Source organism: Micrasema longulum, unplaced genomic scaffold (assembly GCF_059751315.1).
Source record: "Micrasema longulum isolate JH-2025_06_02 unplaced genomic scaffold, ASM5975131v1 h1tg000197l, whole genome shotgun sequence".
In the NCBI taxonomy this organism is placed as follows: Eukaryota; Metazoa; Arthropoda; class Insecta; order Trichoptera; family Brachycentridae; genus Micrasema; species Micrasema longulum.
In genome coordinates this window covers 34,425-55,930 of record NW_028277402.1, presented here as the reverse complement: position 1 = coordinate 55,930, position 21,506 = coordinate 34,425, and the positions used below count along the sequence as shown (strand labels likewise).

General features: G+C 32.0%; 1 protein-coding gene across 1 annotated transcript in view; it reads right to left on the bottom strand.

Annotated features, from left to right (window-relative positions):
• The window catches only part of ftz-f1 (ftz transcription factor 1), a 363,969-nt gene extending 348,610 nt beyond the window's left edge, over positions 1-15,359 (bottom strand). The window contains exon 1 of the mRNA XM_088243231.1: positions 14,979-15,359. Within this exon, the coding sequence (XP_088099357.1) occupies positions 14,979-15,156 (178 nt within the window). The 5' untranslated portion in view covers positions 15,157-15,359. The remainder of the gene's footprint in view (positions 1-14,978) is intronic.
• Between the last annotated feature and the right edge of the window lie 6,147 nt (positions 15,360-21,506).

The following is a 21,506-nucleotide window of genomic DNA, read 5'->3' as shown; positions in this document are numbered from 1 at the left end:
GAGCTTAGAATATGTGAATTCAGTGTATATATCGAGTATATTGTTTTTATTATATTAATTTTAAGCGAGCAGCTTAAATCTATTTTAACGAAAGTTAGTTGCTGGCGCACTTTAACTTTTCCGAAACAAATCTAGTCCATTTTTGAACCCATTGAGATTACACGTTGAGATCAGCTCTTGTGTCAGCTTATTTCAACCATCAACAACCCTTGTGCTCGGGAAATGTTTCCGTGGATTTAGATTGAATCTGGTTTTCTACAGCCGCAGCCTGAGACTGTGGCCTCGAAGTCAAGCATCTTTTTAAAGCTTGAACATGGGATTCAAATTTGGGTAGTAAAATCGCAAAATATATATATGGTTGTATGCGTCCAGGGTGCAATGACATCTCACAAATAAAGTATGAAAAATGTGGGGTTGCACTATGCTAAAATAAGTAAAATAATTATTATTGTTTCAAAATATTTCATACATCTTAGACGCTTGAGAACGCGTTGAGGCATTGTAACATATTAATACTATGCTACAATCTACCGTTTTTATTTTCTACCGTTTTTTCATTTTATTACTAGAATTTTGAAAATCTAAAAAACACGCGCTTCATCATTTGCAGAAAACTAAAAAAATAACATGGTATTTTTGACTTTTAAAGAAGTTGAGTTATAAAGGCTTAGTGAAGAAAATTTTATTTACTGAATCTTCATAAATTTGGCGGTGTCTGACTCGGTGTGTCAATTGTGTAATGTAATTAATTAAGGCTTGACATTATCTTCAAATTAAGCTAAAAAATAATCAGGACAAATCGTGGAATACGCAATTTTACTGCATCAGAATGGCGCCGATTGTATTAGTGAATAAATAAATGTGGATCGAACAATGAAATAATAAAAAAAATCATCAGAACTGATATTCCAAACGCTCTTGCGGCCGTAGAAAACACGTTTAACAACGTAAATACACGAGATAAAAGTGTTTTCTACGGCCGCGAGAGCGGTTTAGAATAGCACCGCAGGTGGCATACCGCACCTCCAATATAATCGTCACGACTCAAAAAAATGTAATTTTAAGAGAAAATTAAAAAAAAAAAAAAAACATTATACGAAAAAATAGACATAATTCTAGATTAACATTTAACGGCTCGATGGCTTTATGACAAACAGGCCATTTTCACACGTATCGTCCAAATCAACACGGGATAGCAAAATTAGGGTGGAAAGCTGTAAACATATTATATTCTTTTGTATGTGTTTAAAATTCACTCAGCGGATACTCTCAGGTAAAAATCCTAATGTTGTACTGGTAATTACGTTTGCCTGCCATTAAATAAATAAATATGACAATACAATCAATATCAATCCACCCTTTGTTATTTTATCGTGCCGTGTGGATTTCTGCCATCGTGTGAAATAATGGACCTTACACTAACACTTATGCGGCCATTCTCAAACAGTGTCTTATTTTAACAGTTTTTTTGTGACAATCAAGATTTTCTTTGAAAAATGCAGTAGCACGTTTTCAGAAAAATCTAAATATATTATTAGCATTACTTTAAAGGATGAAAAGAAATATATATATTCAGGCTCTTCTGGAAATTCTGCATTTTGAGTTGTTACTATTTTATATAATAGGATTTTATATAATACATTGTATTATATATCATTAATGCCAACGTATTACGGCTTTCATAAGCCTGTTGATTGGCTTAAAATATATTTATATAAATAAATATACTTACATAATATAAAAAAGAAACAGTGAACAATTTAATGGGTGTCGATAGTAAAAGAGGAGGAGGTAATTGTGTTTAAGGTGAAAAACAAAGGTATTCTCAAAAATATTATATATTACAGTGATCCACAAAGTTAGTGCTAAAACATCCAAAATATAGTATCCGAAGGTATTTCATAAAAATGTTCTCACATGTGGTTCATAAAACCAAATATATAAAGTAATTCCATTTATAATTTCCCACGGTAACCAATATGACGTCATTGTAGCTAAAAAGATTGTAAAAATGTTGTAGGTTGTTTATTTTACTTTAAGCCTAAAGCATACGAGGACTTGCAAAGTTTATAACGGTGAAATTAAACACATTTGCATGGTATTCGATGATTTCATAATCATCGTACTCGCAACAATGAATAATAAAAGATAGGTAGGTAATCAGATTGATTCGAAAACAAAAGCGACTTCTAAATCGGATTGATGCTCTTAAAACGATAAAAACGATATACTTACATTTCAGAAAATTATATTCGATAATAATTATCCCAAGTTAGTTAAGATTTTGACGAATATGATTGACTCTAGTTTATAGACAGATCTCTCATATTATGGACTCCAGAAATCAATTCAGAACACATAATATTGGAGTTTTACCTACCATTAAAACTCTTATTATGTTTATTGATTTCTGGGGTCCAGGTAACACCTACCTGGTGCATTATGAGCTTTATGAAAAAACAAAATCCATGGATGACCGGGATACCAAATTGGCGGAAACGGACAGAGCGACCATAGATTAAGACATTGACCCAGGAATAGAAGATACGAAACCACAGACAACGGGAAAGAAAATGAACGCATCTTCTTGTTAAATATAAACTTACCGTATTTTGCGGACGATAAGACGCATCGGAACATAAGATGCACCCCAATTTTTGGTTGAATTTTCAGAGTAAAAAAGTGTCTTATGGTCCGAAAAATGCAATAATGCAGTAAAAGCGGAACTTTATCCCTACGGAAGTTGGGTACAAAAAATGTTTTCTTGCGCGCGGTAAAAATTAGAGCATTAAATTGTACGGTAAAATTTCTTAAAAATGTACGAAAATAATAATAATAATAATAAATATTTTAACTAAAACGCACTACTTTGAATGACGTCACTGGTTCATATGACCCATCCAATGATATAAGAGCTTTCCGATATCCGGTTTGGTCACCGTAAAAGAACCAATCGGAAGAACTTTCATAGAACAACCTCTGACGTCACACGCGGAGTTATTTCAGAAACACAACATTTTAAAAAACCATAACGCTGATAAGATATATAAAAAAAAAAAATTGGCTTAGTTTAATATTCTATTAACAAATAAAAAAATTAAAAAGTCACTGAACTTCCTCATTTGGTTATTTTCCATTATCAAGTAAAACGTACAATCAGAAATTGGCTCATATGTAGTAAAGAATCTCAAACTAATTTTAATCAAATCAAAGAACAATAGGAATGTTTATATTAAGTTTGAAAGAAGTTTCAAAGCACTTTTATTATTGTGTGACGCGTTTCGTCTTACAAGGACATAGCCCGATGTTTTTAGAAGTTTGTCAAAAGCTTTATAGAAAAGCACTGGATTAATCAAGTTATTGTTTAACTATTGTGGATTTCTACCAATTGACCACCAATTCAATTTTATCTAAGTAAAAATTAAGACATACCTGGGCTATAACTATTCCATTACTATGCTAAAAAAATTCGCACGTCCCGCTGTTGTATGTGATACACACAGGGATTTAAATTTGAAAAATGAAACATTCATAGGCATTATATTTTAGTAATTGTATTTGCTGATAATTGGTAATTTCATAATGAAACATAATGACTTAGTCATTTTGATAATGTCCTAACAAGATGAAACGCGACACATACTTTTTTTTAAAAGTAGAATAAAATCCAATAATAGTGTTTCATTTTTATTTCGGATAGTTTACCAAATTTAACTACATTTTAAGTCAAAAGTTATAATATTTTAAATATAATCGGAAAAACATTTTATAATGCTCAAAACACGGGCAAACGAACCACCCTTAATGGAGCTCCGAGAGCAACTGGCGTTCTGTGGCAGTGTTACAGGCTCTGGCTCGCGAATATACCTTCATTATCGAGAATGAGACGTAAAAAGTGTGCGAGACAGTCGTATATTCGGTACTCTTTTACTTCATACGCCGCGACTTACAAGCTTTTGATACCATAGGTGGATTTATCTTTATTTTTTGAAGAAATGGTTTTTCTGCGCCCAACAATTATTTATTATTTAATAATAAATTATTTCAATCGATACGTTAATGTATACGGAGGAATACATAAAATCTAAACCCTTTATTTATTATGTTTACAAAGATATAAAAGTTATTAGATACAATGTGTACTAGCTACACATCACCGGGAAGGGAAAGTTAAGCATGACATTTTAAAACATCCTAAATGGACAATCTATAAATTACCGGCCCATTTGTATAAAACTGCGAACAGTTACAATGAAAGCGTCGAAAGCATTATAACTAAACTTTAAAAGCTCTTAATGTACCCCTAACTGCAATATAGTAAATTTGTGATCAATCATAGTCAGAACTTTCGCCATATTCTTCTTCTGTTTTAGTTCAATTTGGGCCTGCGGCCGTGTCCCCCGCATCCCGCTTCGAAAGGACAATAAACATAATACATCAAATAGTACATCAAATAATCAAGATAATTACAGTAAAACCATAACACAGATCCTAACATGGCTCTATTACATCCTCAGAATACCTTTTCAATACTATTTAAAAAAAATAATTGTCCTAACATCGTTAATCCCTGACAAAACCCTAATCGTTGGAATACTAACGGTACAATCCTGTGCAAAAACCCTAATCGTCCTAACACTATCTGTCGCTGACAACCTTTGAGACCTTAAGAGCAGACGAAGCTTGTTCTAGAGCATAAGAAGTGCACGCTCTTCTAAATTAGTCTACTATTTAGATTTGTTACTTTTCACCTCCCTTCGAAGGGACAACAACATGAATGAACAAGAGTTCGGTACAGACAAACGACGCAGGTACCCGAGCATTTATTCATTATTGTTCGAAAGGGATTGCATACTTAAGGTTGGCCTTTATCCGGTTCCTCCTATTTTCCACATATTCGTTCACAAAATGACTACAAACAGGTGCGTCTGTATGTTGCCATGTCTTATTTGGTCTTTGTAGACTTCTATATCAATCCACATTAGCATCGTCAATATTTAAACCTGTTCATACGCCATTCATTTGCTCTGCATGTCCAAATCGCTGCAGAAACTTTTCCTTATTTTTTTTTATAATGCTTGTCTCAGTCTCGCAATTTGCATAAATTTCGACTATGGTTCATAGTTATCTATCGTACATAGTTTTACAACACCTGGAATATTGCACATCGACAGTGTTCAGCATATTTTTTTATTCTTGTTTTGCCAACACTATACTTAACTTCTTTACATTAGGTTAGGAATTTTCATTTTTCGTTCGGTGAACAGTCATAAGCTTATGACATTGGCACATATTGAAGATTTATTTGTCGTTATCAAATGACCCAAAGATCAACTTATGTTTTGATGACTTAAGAAAGGCATTGGACTTCGAAATGAAATGTTTAATAACGAAAACGTGTCAATCGTACACTGACTACTTAACTGACGCCAAACCTCTAAACAAGTCACGTATAGATAGCATGTGTAATTTTGTTTTTAAAAAGAAGTGGCTAATTGCAAACTTATTGAAAAATAAATAAGTATCTAATACCAAACTATTTTGCGTGGTGATTTCAAATAAGTTCATTGCTCTTCTTATGATTCTTAGTAATTAATTAATTAATCATTTCGTTATTTTTTCTTATATTTCTGGTTTTTATAAATGATATAAAAACATTGTTCCCTTGGGTGTTTATTCTATTAAATTGCCAAAAAATATAATTGTAAGATTATTTTTCAGTAAGCTGCTTGTTGTATGCTGACGATGCAGTTCTGTTAGCAAGCAGCAAGGCTGATTTACAGCAAATAGTCTCTAGAATGTATGATGTATGCCTGGAGAGCGAATTGGCGATGAACGAAGGTAAGTCAAAAGTGATGGTATTTGAAAGGGATAGTGAGGTTACTGACTGCATAATAAATGTAAACAACGAATGTCTCGAGCAAGTAGAAGAATTTGTGTACCTGGGAAGCATGTTTTCAAGAGATGGAAGAGTAGAAAAAGATGTTGAAAGAAGAGTGAATGCGGGCAACAAAATGAACGAAGCACTAAGCACAGTAATTTCTAATAAAAATATGTCAATCGAAGCTAAACTGGCAGTGCACAACGGAGTTTTAGTCCCAACACTTATGTATGGAAGTGAAACATGGAACTGGCAGAGGAAGGATGAAAGCCGAGTGAACGCGGTTGAAATGCGATCTCTTAGACGAATGTGTGGGAAATCAATGTATGACAGGGTTACGAATGATGAAATCAGGCGAGAGTGTAAATCTGAGACAAGTATAATTGATAAGATTAAGAAAGGGTCTCTAAGATGGTTTGGTCACGTAGAACGAATGGACGACGAGAGAATGGTAAAACAAGTATATATGGCAAAAATGAACGGCAACGTTAGACGAGGACGACCAAGGAAGACGTGGCATGATCAGATAAACCAAAATCTTAAGTCTGGTCATGTCAAAAGCAGACAGAACCGAAGGGCATGTATGACAAGATGTATGAATGTGGAAGAGGCTAGGAGTGTATGCCAGGATAGACGTGTGTGGCGGTCCATTCTCTCTGCCTACCCCTACGGGGAAATGGCGTGATGGTAGTAGTAGTAGTAGTAGTAGTTTTGATCTTTTAGACAGTGGGTTTTATCGAGCTGTATGTATTTTACAATGAGAATCCTTTTTTTATGTTGGTTTTTGGTCATTTTCACTGTCATGTTTTTGGTAGGTTTTTTCTGATAATGATTTTTTAAATTTATGTTTAAATTTTATTTGTTTCGTCGGGTGTATATTATTACAACTAATAGTTAGTGATATTCTTGTGTAAATGCATTTTTTTTATGTTGGTGTGCATGCTGTAATCCCATGTTCATTCTGGTTTTGTCGTCCATGTTATTTTATTGTACCTAATTTGTAAATATTTCAATTGTTTTTGGCTGATATTATCATGTCTCGGTAGATAGCCTGAATAAAGGGATAAAAAGAAAACTAACTCATTAATATAAGGTTATTTAAACTTTCGTAATGTTTTAATAGCATTCTTAAGTTTGTTCTAAAGCATTTTATTATTGCCTGCAAATCAAAATATCAATCCACCTTATGTTATTTCATCGTGCCGGGTGGATTTTTGCCATGGCGTGATATGAGCCTTTCACTAACACATATTTGAATGCGGTCATTCTTAAATAGTGTCTAGTTTTAACTAATTTTAATTCGTGACAATCAATATTTTCTTTAAAAAATGTAACAGCATTTGAAAAAATAAATCTTAATATGTTTGCATTGCAAAGTGTGAAAAGAAAAAATAAATACATTTATATGTTGAAATGCAAACAATAAAGAAGCCCGCAGTAAAATAACCGAGGCCGGTTTACGCCCGGCTGCATACTTTACATAAGACGGTCTTTAAGCTGCAAGAGCTGACGCTGGAGACTCTCGGTTACCCACCATACTTGACGGACTTTGTTCACTCCAAAGAGTTGTTGAAAAATGTTTATTCTTAATTCTATGCCCACGGAACTTTACAGCAAATGCATCAATCAACTACCATTAAGAGGATATGCGATGACAGGAAATATGACGAACATTAATGTTTAAACATTGTTTCCCCGACACTCTTTTGCAGATGCCTCTCCGATACCGTGACAAAAAGACAGCTGCAGGATAGACTGATTATGCCTAACTAAAATCGACGTTTCGTTGTCCCGTTTGCCGCACAACGAAACTGAACCGATTATGTTGTTTTTATTTAGAAAGCGTATAAGAATGAAATTTTCTATGGCGGTACATTTTGCACTTTTCAAAAAAAAAAATTTTTTTTAGTGAAATATTTGCGTTCTTATGATTTACCCAAATATTTAATTATGGGGACCATTTTCAACGAGTTGTAAAAAACTCACTATTAGAAAATGGGAATCGAGTTGGGGTAGAGTGGGATTCGAACCACAGACCTTTGGTCCGTGAGTCCGAGACACTAGCCACAGGACGTTATCGTATTTGCATACCGTGCGTCCGGAGACGGCAAATAAAACAGGGCGCCTTCAAGGGTTTTTGGGTGGTTCTAGTTCCCATTATAAATCATTTATAAAAAAAAACAAGACGATAGAAGACAATGGTAAATATCTTTACTGAGTAAAAAAAACATTGCTCTAGTGCCCATAATTCAGGGAGAAAATATAAAGAAATACGTTTATATGAAGAAAAGCAAGACCGCGCTTTCTTTTAAAATGGAAAAATTGCATAGGTAATATAATTTATTTACTTCTCAGAGTATTCTCTAGAGAAGTTCTTAAGCTCTATTGCATAGAACAAAAGCGTTCCAAATTTTTGGTTCGGTTTTAGTTTAACAACAAACGTGTAATGGATGATTTCGGTTCGCGCTCGCAATTCTCGGCGCAAGTACCTACGGCCCGCTGTATTGCTACAATATGTAGCTAAGTTCGTGGTCAATAATCATAAAATAGTTTTTGACTTATTAGGTTATTACTCTAAGATTTACTGACACTTTATTATTTTTGAGACGAAAGTACCAACTCCATGAGACCAAAAGTCGTATGTTGAATTAGGACGAATAATTAGTTAACACAGACATACGAGTATATCGCCACAAATTATATAGGGTCAGAAACATAATAATCATTAAAAAATATATATATATGGCACATCAATATGATAAACGGCAAACTCAAACAATATTTCGATTAAATTCAATGTGTAATAGGTACCAATATTTTGTTTTTTTTCTCTATACCAATTTCACCCTAATATTAAATTGTCCGAAAGCTAATCCATCCCTCAAATATGACTTATCTATTTTTATATAGGTATGTCGGAATTGACATAATATAATATATAAACATGCCCTACAGAGTAAAATAATATATTTTAAAAAGTAGTGACACTAAAACGTACCCATGTTTACTAAGTACTGTTTAATTATGCCGGGGCTGCATTCAACGAACATGCATATGTTACCAAAATACAAAGAATACTCATTTTTGGTACATAAAAAAGTTTGTAAGTTAACATTTAACAGTACAGTTTTTTTTCTTAAAATCCTTTCGACCCATTTATTTATATTCACTGGATTTTTAGGAACGAAAAGATTATATTAACTTTCGTTTATTATATTTTAAAAACGTATTATCAGTGCACGACTGTAACTAAGCAGAGCTTCGCAATTGCGCCGCTGGGCGTAGTTTGACGTTTACAATAAAAAAATATTTAATTTTGTTAATCACTCATGAACAAATGTTTACGAATGAAAAGTAACGCAATCCTTTTTACAATGTGTATAAGAAAGGTTTTTACACGTTTTTATGACACAAGTAGGCCATTTTTGTTTCGATTCAAAACGTCACGCCAAGCTGGCGTTCGAAGAACGACCGCGTTGGGCATGACTGAGCGTCTGGGCATTAGTTAAATGTCACCATTGAGGGCTCAGGCATATCTTTCAAAAAAAGAGTTGTATTCTTTGTTACAGTATTATTGACATTTAAAGATTAATTTATAATTAAAGGGGGGTGTCCTCCTTTACTGGGACTTTACTGGGAAGACGAGAACTAAACTTTACTATGAGGACGAGGTGGGTGAATGGGTTTAAAGTCTTTTGTAAATATGGCTAACTTTAAAAAAAATATTTTTTTTATTAAATCATACAATTTTTTTTTTGTATTCCCAGGAGTTACAACAAACGCATTTTGGGACAGAATAATATTTACAGAAAGGTATGATAATAATAATAGTAATAATAAAGTAACAAGTAATAATATGTACATAAAACAGAAATAAGATAGCAAGCAAGTATATAATACAAAGAAATTAAAACAATTTGTAATAAAAATTAATATTAAACATTTGCATATAGTAAGAAAGAAATATCCGAGAAAAAGAAGAACTTAAAACTAGATTTACCCTTCCACGTACCTCCTCAGTAGTAATTTTTTAATGAATTTAGTTATTTTTTGGCGTTCCATAGGACTCCGGTAGCCTGTTGTACTCACTACAAGCAAGGTACAGCAGAGACCTTAGATCATACCTTGTCGTGCGTGATCCAGGTACGTGAATATTTTGACTCTGCCGCGTATTATACTGGTGGATGTCACGATTGGAGGTATAGCCAATATTAGTGAGAGAGTCTTTATTTACACCTTGAAGCACTGTTTTTGCGATCTCATAATACGGTATGACCAAAAATGGGAGAATATTAGTAAGTTTGTAAATGTCTTTGACATGCGTTTCCATTGGTATACCGTAATATGTATCTTATAGCTCTATTTTGCATTACTTGTATTTCTGATACACACTTTTATTTTAACTTAAAAAATAAAACATTAAATAAAAATATGTTATATCGACGCAACCGTGGCGTTTATAATATGTAAGAGTAAAGAAATATAGACTTTTTATGTTTCCGGTCTTAAAACTATGCGTTCCTGCCTTATGAATGAGACTGGCGACTGGAATTCGCTTTAAAACAAAAAAGCCGGTAAGAAGCCAAGCTGTCAAACTAAACATAAACTTTTCTGTGGTAAGCCGACTACCAACTTAAGCAGAATTTTATTACACGCATTTAGGGATACCAGCAATTAAAGAATAAATTCGCCGCCTTTTAGTTTCTTTGTGGAAGTAAAAATCTAAATAAATTCGTACATATCCTTAGAGTATATATTTTTTTTTATGTAATGCACAAAATACACAATTTTATCATAGTCACAATTACATGTTTTTTATGTCCCGACTTGTTAGAAAATTCTGTGTTAAGTCGGGACTCTTCGATATATAAATTAAAAATATTTATTAACATATTAAAACAATAAACAAGTAATCAAAACAATATGCAAAATAATCAAAACAATATACAAAAAAGTAGAAAAATATAAATAATGAAAATTATAATAGAAAAATATAAATGATAAAAATTTATAAATGTCGAAAAATGGAATGCAGAAAAGTTATATAATAATACGTATGACAGAGATGATATACACATATACGTATATGGATAATAATGAAGACAGCAGTGATGTTATATATTTATTCCCGAAGCAATCTCATACAGTGGTCTCTACCCCTCGATACAATCCAATTATGGATCTTCATCTTAAATACAGACGTTGTTTTGGAGAACTTAAAATGTTCCAAGACTTTAAACACTCTTGGAGCTATATATGAAAAGTGTCTCCTAGCAAACATCGTACGTGTTCTCGGTATTAAGAAGTTTGGGTTACGCAAAAACTTCGTACGGGGATTCTGTTGGGACCTCCTTCCGTAGTCGCCTGGCCAGAAAATTGTCAATACATTCCTGATATAGATTTGACGAATATCAAGAACTCTAAGAATAAGTTTTTGCGTCTTGATAGGGGGTTCATGACAATTGTCGAGCAACCTCCCCAGCCAATTATGCCATAAGCAGCCACCTATTGGAAAAGCGCAAAGTAGACATTTTTAAGAGTGCTAATCCAGGATGTTTCTGAGTGAGCTAAAGACATGACACAGTTTTCTTAATCTAGATACCAGGGACTGAACCCGTGTCTCCCATCACAAATTTCTGTCAATAACAATGCCTAGATATTTTATATTTTCAACTGGTTTCAATAATTGACACGAATTTCTAGAGTTAATGTGTAGCTTAAAACTGGCTTCAGGTGGTGACCCATCTCTTGAACTAAATGTAAGATATTTTGTTTTATCCACATTCAGTGTTAGCAGATTGTCATCCAGCCAGTTTTTGATACTTCTCATACCACAATTTGCTTTTTGAAACACAGTGTCTATAGTTTTTCCGCCATTACTCAAATCACACAAAGAGTTTATATAAACGAGGAAGAGAACAGGTCCCAAGACACTTCCTTGTGGAGCTCCATAAAGGATATTGGAATCCTCACTTCGTACAACTCATTGTGGCGTTTGGAGTATTGTTGATTGTGACCTATGAGTAAGAAAATCCTCTAGCCACATAAGCGCCTTTTCTCTGATACCAGTGTGTCTGAGTATTTTACAAGTAATACTCGTAAATGAGACAGTATCAAAAGCCTTGGCGAGATCTAGAAATATTGCGATAAGTCTTTTACCACTATCAAGACTTTGAGTAATTTTAAGAGTGACAGCAGCTATAGCGTCGGCAGTGCCTCTGCCCTCCCGGAAGCCATATTGGTTCTCCGACAACAAACCATTATATACTCTAAGTACATCTCCAAGCTGTCGCACTAAAAAACTAATTTTCCTAAGTAATGCCGACTGCCAACTTAAGCATAATTGTATTGGCTGGGGAGGTATTAGTATTTAGAGAGACCAGCAATAAAAAAATAAATCGATTTACGGCGAAGTTTCTTGAAATTCTATGAAAAAAATATTAAAGCGGTTTAAAAAAAAAGAACTACATACTTTCAATGACGTCACGAGTTCTTGTGAATCAACCAGTGATAGAATGTTATAGATTTCCGGTTTACGGGAAGCCAATTTATCAATCAGCAGAACTCACAGTAGAGAACTTGTGACGTCACAGACGGAGTAATTTGGAAACTTAAAAAAATTATATCGCTGACAATACGATACATAAAAACTAAAATATTTTATTAGCTTAGGGTGATATTGGCTTAGGATCTGAATTTTTTTTTTTTTAAATGAACTTCTGAAAACATAATAATTTAAAAAAATCAACGTATGGCACATCAATATGGTAAATAGCAAAATCAAACATTTGGAAAATCATCCAGGAGTTTCCCACTTAAATTCCTCCCCACTAAGGAAAACCCATTGTCCTTGAGAGCTTAATACACTTTTCCGAAATATTGAACACTCTCGATGCGAAAAAGGAGAGATGTCTCTGAGCAAAATTCGTGCGGGTTATCGGGCTCGAACGAACATTTTGCTGATATCTCCTTATTGTCTCATATCCAGGACCATGAATTGGATCATAAAATCATGCCAATTTTGACAAAAATTGTAATAAGTAAGTAGGTACATAAATTCGTCCACAAGACACGATACATTTAAAATGTTGCCATGACTTCATATTTTAGTAATATGTACAATCTGCACATTGTTCTCCTAAAATATAACATAAATTTAACTTAGCACTCGCAAATTCGGCAGCTCGTGCTTGAGTTGTATATTTAAAAACAAATTAATTTTGACAAAAACGACAGGTCATTAGCCCTGTACATGCCGAGACTTCCATATTCCATTATTCATGTTCTCTGTTCTCATTACTAATGTTCTTAATATGCTATCCGCCTCTGTTCTAATGAGCGTAAATAGTGGTCAGCGCGTTTGCTTGCCACGCAAGAGGTCTCGGGTTCAATTCCCGACATGATTGACATGAAATGTTTATTTAAAAAGGTGTTTTTACACTGAAATGTTTCATAATCCCCTGGACTGTCACCTGAAGTCATCATCATCGTTTATTACGTACGTTTATTTCTATTTTTATATATCTTAAGCTTTTTAATTTTTTTTTTCTATTGAATATGTTCTGTGATTTGAATTATAAAAATAAAACTTTTATTTTATTGGTTGGTTGGAAGAAATTGCCATTTGGCAATAAGCCCGCCAATGTACAAATAACATTATGTACAAAAAGTTAAATAAATATAAAATCGTCATCATTCCCTTTCCGCACCTAATGGTGCATAGGGCACTGCATTGGTACACCAATCGCAGCGTATATTGATCATTTTTTGTTACATGAAGGTAAGATGAGCAGTCTTACGCTTCAGGTACCAGTCCAGGGACTATGAAATATTCTAGTGTGAAAAACACATTTAAAATCAATATTTCATATTAACCATGACGGGAATCGAACCTGAGAGCTCTCGCACGGTAGGCAAACACACTGACCATTACACCACGAGGTTAATCATCTTACCTACATGTAACAAAAATGATCAAAATACGCTGCGATTGGTGTGCCAATGCAGTGCCCCATGCACCATTAGGAATGATGATGATTTAACTCATTTCATTTATTTAAACATAACATATACATTACAAACATACATTCATGATGCCTCATTTCGTTATGTATGTATGTACCGTTGAAGCAGGGCAAAGTATCAAAGAAATGCAAAAATAATGACATGTTCAATATAAATAAAGAAAACACCTACAAAAAGTAAAACACCTTTAAAAAAAATATATTAATTTAATTTTATTTATTTATTTATTAATGAAATCATACAGTCTTTATATAAAAAACAAGGTACAAAAGAACAATTTTAAAAAGTAAGACCAATTACAGATTTCACACTAATGAATGCAGGAGGAGAGGGGAAAAATAATTTAATTCTAAAAAAGTAAAAATAAAAATATTACATAAAAAGTTCATATAAAAAAAGTTCATATAAAAGTCCATATAAGTTTTCAGGTTTTACTTTTCTTTTGTATACATATAATATTTTACTTTATGAATCGTTTCTTTAATTTTTTGGTTGCCTATTATACGACGATATAATTATATTATTTCTATAAAAAAACGTTTTCATATTTCTGAGCATAAGTACATAATTTTATTTATTTATATATATATGCATTTTTTTTCTTCTTTAACTTTGATTATTTAAAGCGCTTATTTAAATGTGTATGTGTGTAAATGCCGTTTTTGCGTCAATAAATAATTAAAAGCAATAATCCAACTATTTGAATCATTAAAATCATTTATAGAAAATCAAAGAGACAGAATGATAGCTAATCAGATTCGATTTCGCCCGAAATCCGCATATTCGCAAGTGAGAGAGTAGAGGTACGTACGTACTTTCGTTTTCATGTCAGTGTAACGTGAGTCTGATGGTTCATAAACGGAAACAAATCAGCAGAAGTAATAAGAAAACGATGAGTAATTTGCAAATAGGTGTATCATAAGATAGTCAGTAAGTATCTCCGAAACCCTAGCTGGTTTCTGACATGCCCGGTTTGTTTATTTTGGTTATCGCGGGTGTAGCGATCGACAAATTCGCACGTTTCGGGGCACACGGAATAACCGAAACACGATGTGTCTAAAGCGGTACTTACCAGTTGAGCCATCTTCATAAGACATGTGCAGCTCGGAGTCAGGAATATCTGGCGCTATAGAATCCAGAGGAATGAGCATCGTCACTATTCCACTACCACTTACACCTGCTGCCTTGGTTTGACTTGTAGATGCGGCAACGCAGCTTGAGGTGCTCATCGTTGTAGCTTTTTCGTGCATTTTAACTCACAACGCACTACCGAGCGAATGTTTTGGCCGTTTTTGTACTCCAGCGAGTACAAAAAACCACGAACTTTAATTACTGACCTTATAACAGTCGATATTTTATTTTTTCACTGGGTACAAGTCAAACTTTTGTAATGTAGGTCTGTAGGCCACTTCACTTAACACTCTACATTGAGACATTACTCCAGAATCAATACAGCGTCCGTATTCATGACTGACATTGAAATGGCACGGAAGGAAAAAAAAATCGCGGGAATCGGGAAAAGGGTTTAAAAAATTTGCCTTTTTAGTTTCGGAATATTTTAACTAATTTAATTTAACTTTTTTTCACTGAAACGTTTATATTTGGTATTGCGACGATTTCTCATATTTTAAAAAAAATATCATTAAAAGTATATATTTTAACAAATTATTCATAGTTTATGCTCATGCATTGCATTTAAAATAGATAAATCACTTTTGCTTCAAAAATGATGAAATACATTACACAATACTTTCACGAGAAGTCCTATGTAGGTCAGCACGAGCAATGTTGTGTTGTACAAGGTCAAGTAAAGTATTGCCGTCATATGGACTCTTTAGCTTATTTTAAATTAGTTTTATAATAAATAAGAATTATTCGTCGGTATTCTAAAAGCTACAACTATTTAAATGGAAAAATGTAAGTTTTGAGTGTTGATTTTGGTTATCGAGTGCTTAAATTATTTTTCTTCGCAGCGTACTACTACCGCCATCTTTGGGTCGATGGTGTTTGTTGCAGAAGTCGGTAAATTTTGGTAACGGTCAAAATGTTGTCTAGCAAGGATAACGGCGACATCTACACATCAAAACTAAAAGCTTTTTTAACGAGACACGTCCGCGTCCCTTCAATTATCTAAAAATCTGTCAAAAATGGAATATTCCAAATTTTACGATTCCATGCACGCAAACTACAAACTTTTCTCATCTGACGAATTTTCTTTTCTTTATGTTCATATTATATAATCTAGATAACCTCTTTTCAGAAATCAGTTATTGTCTGCATTCAGCAAGCAATAAAATAAATAATCTATTTTAAATAAGTCTGTGTCGCCATTTCGGTATATTAGTTTTTCCTGCGTACTATTTTTATTTTATTATACTAGAAATAGCACGAAAAATTAGATGATTCGTGTATTTTGAAAACCGCAACTCAGCAAATTACGAGAGTTCAATGGCAGTTCGTTACTGTCGTCTGCACTTTAATGACTTTTTATGAATTTATACTTTTAATAGAAATTAATACTTACAAAACTGTTGAAAGATGGTTAAATATGACATGTTCCTTTTTAGGCAATCGCCGGATTCATCAGCATTTCGTGTATACACAATATGGTGAAAAAAAACTTTCATAAACAAATGTTCAATGCACCTACTGACACTAAAATTAGGCTTGTTAACTAAATTTTTGCAGACCCCATCAAAGCCCTTCTTCAAAATTTATAAAAAATGACATCACCTTTTGGCATTTTTCAACAGAAAATTTCTTAGAAGTAGTGTCTGCCAATAATGATATTTTTATTGTATTATATTTATGCATACGTATTTTTTTTTCTACGCTTATCAATAATATATACAAGTAAAAGAGGACCACTACTTGACCTCTTTAAAAACTACCTAACTAACAGAACAACGTCTGTAAGTATCGATAGTGCACAAAGCAGTAATAGAAATATCAAAGCAGGTGTTCCCCAGGGTTCCATATTAGGACCCATATTGTATATAATATATGTTTCATTCATTAAAAATATTTTTTCACATGTTAAACTCTTTGTGTATGCAGACAATACTGCTCTAGTTGTTTCGCATAGTGGTATTAATAAATGTATCGAAATTTTGCAGGATGACTTTAATATCTTACAAATTTGGTGCCATGATGCGGGCCTTTTAATAAATGCCAAAAAAGTAAATTAATAGATGTTAGATCACGACACGTCAAAATTCATATGTTACCAATAGGTACAATAGTAAAAACACATAATTTTTTATGCCCTTATAACTCTCTCTTTGATAGAGTTTGTTTATTCGATAAATTAGACATTGTGGACGAATATGTTTATTTGGGTTTAACCATTTATTGCTTTTTTAAGTGGAAAACATGCAAACGGTAAGATCCGTAATTATTCAACGGCACAAATTAAAGTTTTTAGTTCCTCTCTCCACACGTAGATTAGTATATTTGTCTCTGAGAAAATCCATAATAAGATACGGGCTTACGGGCTTGTGCAACAAACATTAAATATGTACAAAATGTTCAAAATGCACTTGTCAAATCGATTTCACCCAATTATGTATTCAATCAGAGACATAATACTCCATTCATGTATAATAAATTAAATGTTTTACCAGTTAAGGGTATTTTATGGAGCAAAATTATTATCCGACAGATGTTCAGCTCGAAATATAAAAATAAATTAGAACACAGCTATCTAACAAGATTTACATCTGTTGATGGCTTAGTTGTACCAAAATTTAAAAATAAATATGGACAACTTACGTTGGAAAAAACAATTCCAAAAATAATTAATATGTTGCCACTTGACATGAAAAAATGTCATAATAAAAATAAAATCATGTTTTTATTACGAACGTGTTTAGTAGACAGAACGTTTCTATATTGATTTATTATTTATGTAAAACATTTTTTATCTCTCATTGGATACATTTTTGTTATTTTCTTAGGCCAACCTTTCCTTTTATTTTTTTATTATTTTATTTTCTTTAGATTTTATGTAAAGTTTCTTTTAATTTATTTTTTTCTGTAGATATGAATTGAAATTTTCGGTTTACTTTGTTTTATTTTTTATCGCGCATTGATTACATTTATGAGCACACACTATTTATATATGTGTATATATTTTTTTCCCATTTTCTAAATATATTCAATTAAATGGCTAGTCTTTAATTTTGTTTGTATTATTTTACTCTATTTTCTTAATTCTAAAAAAATTTATATATTTTTTAAACTTTTTTTATGTGATTTTGTTGAGTTTTTTCTTTTCTGTCTTCGGAATAATATTTTTCAAAGCATCAAAAACAAAATAATATTTGTTCATTATTTTATACGTATACAGGTATTATGTCTGTATTCTTTTATTTGATTATTAATTAAAACTAATGTCTGAGCACCCGATACAAACTAATATTTAATAGTTTATCGGGACCAAATATTTTTTTTTTTTTATTAAAAAAGAAATATTTGCGTTCTTATGATTTACCCAAATATTTAATTTTGAGGGACATTTTCAACGAGTTGTAAATAACTCACTATTAGAAAATGGAATCAAGTTGGGGTATGTTTTTACTTTTTTCTGTTTATAATGTATTTATATTGTAATAATGTGTGTAATTTATTGAATAAAGACTATAATATTTATCAATTAAATAAAAAAAAAAAAACTTATATAAAGTTTATATTTGAAGCACTAACTTTGTGGTTATTCATTATAATAAAATAAATAAAACAACTTTGTTTTTAACCACTAATTTTTATTTTTCACCGACCGGTTTCAAAGCAAACAAGCTTTTTTTTAAAGGTTTACGTAACTACGTAACTACTTACGTAAACCTTGACAAAGAAGCTTGTTAGATTTGAAACCGGTCGGTGAAAAATAAAAATTAGTGGTTAAAAACAAAGTTGTTTTATTTATTTTATTGTTTAAATTGTTTATTATTCAGCTCACGTTGCGTTATCCATGCCTTCAGAGTATTAAACTAAATGCTGTGCAGAACCTCATACTCAATCTACGTATTATGCACTGGCACTCATGTGCAATGTTTCTAAATTGTTATTTTAAACTCCATAAATATAAATTCAGTAAGATGAAGGCCCAAACCGTCTTACCAGAACCGGTACCCCACAACCCCACTAACCATTTGATATTAGATTAGATTGTCTGCTCTCCTCTGAGGGGAAATGTGATCTCTTTAGAGTTACAATAAATTACCCATGCCTTATGCATAATGAGAATGTATTTATATAATATAATTTACTGATGGTACAATTAGAAATATATTTATTGCTATACATAAAAAAACTTATTATTTTTTATGTAAAAGCATAAACTTTGTGGACAAACATGTTTATTAATGTTAGTAAATATAAGTATTTAGACTTTTTATGTCAACCGGTTTCGAGACGTTCCTGTCGCTTCGTCATTGTCAAGGTATAATAATAATAATAATGTTTGGATAATTTATATAGCGCCATTTTTGTGAAAATCACCTCAAGGGCGCTGTATAATAAATAAATATCCCAACACGTCTTGCAGCTACAGAGCGCATGGACGGTTGGGATTCTAGTTCCTCGTCTCCAATTACGATATATTACAATTATGATATATGTGAGCTAGATAACAGAACGTCTTGCAGCTACAGAGCGCATGGACAATAAGAAATCTAGCCCCTATTTACATTTTTATTTTTATTTTTTTTTATTTGACAATGAAGTTTAGAATTTAAGTGATACTTTAAAAACGAAATTAAAAGCAGATTTATAAAAAAAGAATTTAGATAACAACAAGTCTTGCAGCTACTGAGCGCATGGACGGTTGAAATTTAGATATTTGATAGTTGATAACATTTACATAATATGATAGCTAACATCACAAAAAGTCTTGCAGCTTCAAAACGCATCGACAAATGGAATTTCAACAACATAAGAATGATTTTAAAAAGTTAATAATAAAAAATAATTTTAAGAAACGCAATAATAATACATTGAGCAAAAAACTAGTAAGTATGGCAATTAAGTGAACATGTAACAGCACAAAAAGTAAAATATAAAAAACTAAACAAAGATATCATTCCTTAACTTATTATTAAGGTTAACAAGACAATTTATTTACGTAAATACTATGTTATACTGCGGTGACTGTAAAGGTGATAGTGTATTTCAGTATTTGCATGTTGGTGTAGTGGGTGTCCTGGCGAAGAGACGGGTACATCTCGAAACCGGTAGACAAACAGAGTAGGTAAATGGTTAAATATTAATATTTACTTACATTAATTAAACTTATTATTATTACGAGACAGTTTATAAATGATTAATATTTAAGTCATTATTTTATTAAGTCCTATAAATTACATTGAATTTGATCTTAATTGCATTATTTGTATGTATGTATTATAAAAACAATTTTGGTCTTTTTAACATTTTAAATTTTTGTTTTGTGATTATTTGTGATGTTCAGTGTTAGAGTTATTATTTTTTATTTTCTGAATTGGATATATATTGTGATATCTTTTACTGTTTGCGAACGGAAAATAAATAAATAAATTTATTTAAAAATAAGTAATATACATTTTTTTAAATTTATTCAGTTCACAACAAATTTAAAAAAATTAAAATTTAAGACACATGTATCTTGAATAAACAAAATGGTTAATGTAACAAAGTGATCAGCGAAATACATTTTAAAGATTTTTTAATCGGAGGGATTTGAGTAAGAAACTCCTTGATGATTTTCCAAATGTTTGAGTTTACTGTTTATCATATTGATGTGCCATATATATGTGTTTTTTTTTAGTTAAAAAAAAAAATCTATATTTGTGGTGATATACTCATGTGTCTGTGTCAACTTATTTCTCGACTCATCTCAACACAGGACTTTTAGTCCCATGAAGTTGGGACTTATATCTCAAATAATGTACAATAAACTTATGTATGTAAATAAATAAATAATGTTAATGCTCCTTTTTCAGTTTCCTTAGTCTTCTGTATTTCGATTTTAGTGGTCCTGTCACCATTGGGTCAAGTCATGTTATGTTCTGTCTGGTTAGTAAAGTTATCATGTGCTTGTGTTGATTTTAAATTTGTCTTCAATATAATTTTTCAAACAGTCAGGTAAAAGTAAGTTATTGTAGTGTTTAAGTCCATTGTTTAGTATTTTTACTGCCCTGTATTTTTCCTTGCTTTTTTAATGTGGTAGTGTATTGAATTGGTTTTTTATTTGGTCATAAAAAAACAATTTTACAAACAAGTATGACATTAAGTTAAGAACATATTATATTGATAACAATAAGTAAGTAAACATACTCTAACATTCGCATGTAATTATCTGTTTTTCATTCATAAAAGAAAAAAATTATTGCGGTGGGACTTTTTGCCAACTCATTGAATACTTTAATTAAATAGTCAGTATCGCCAAAGGTAGCCAGAAATCGTCTCCAATTCTTGTTTAATAAAAATAATATTATATGAAAGTCCTTGTTGCACTAACTACCTTCAACATGTCACCTCTTAAAATCCATCTTACGCATCCAATGAACTTGTGGGTCGGTACTTCGTTTTGAAAGACATTTGCATGTGATTAAGACTATTCTGC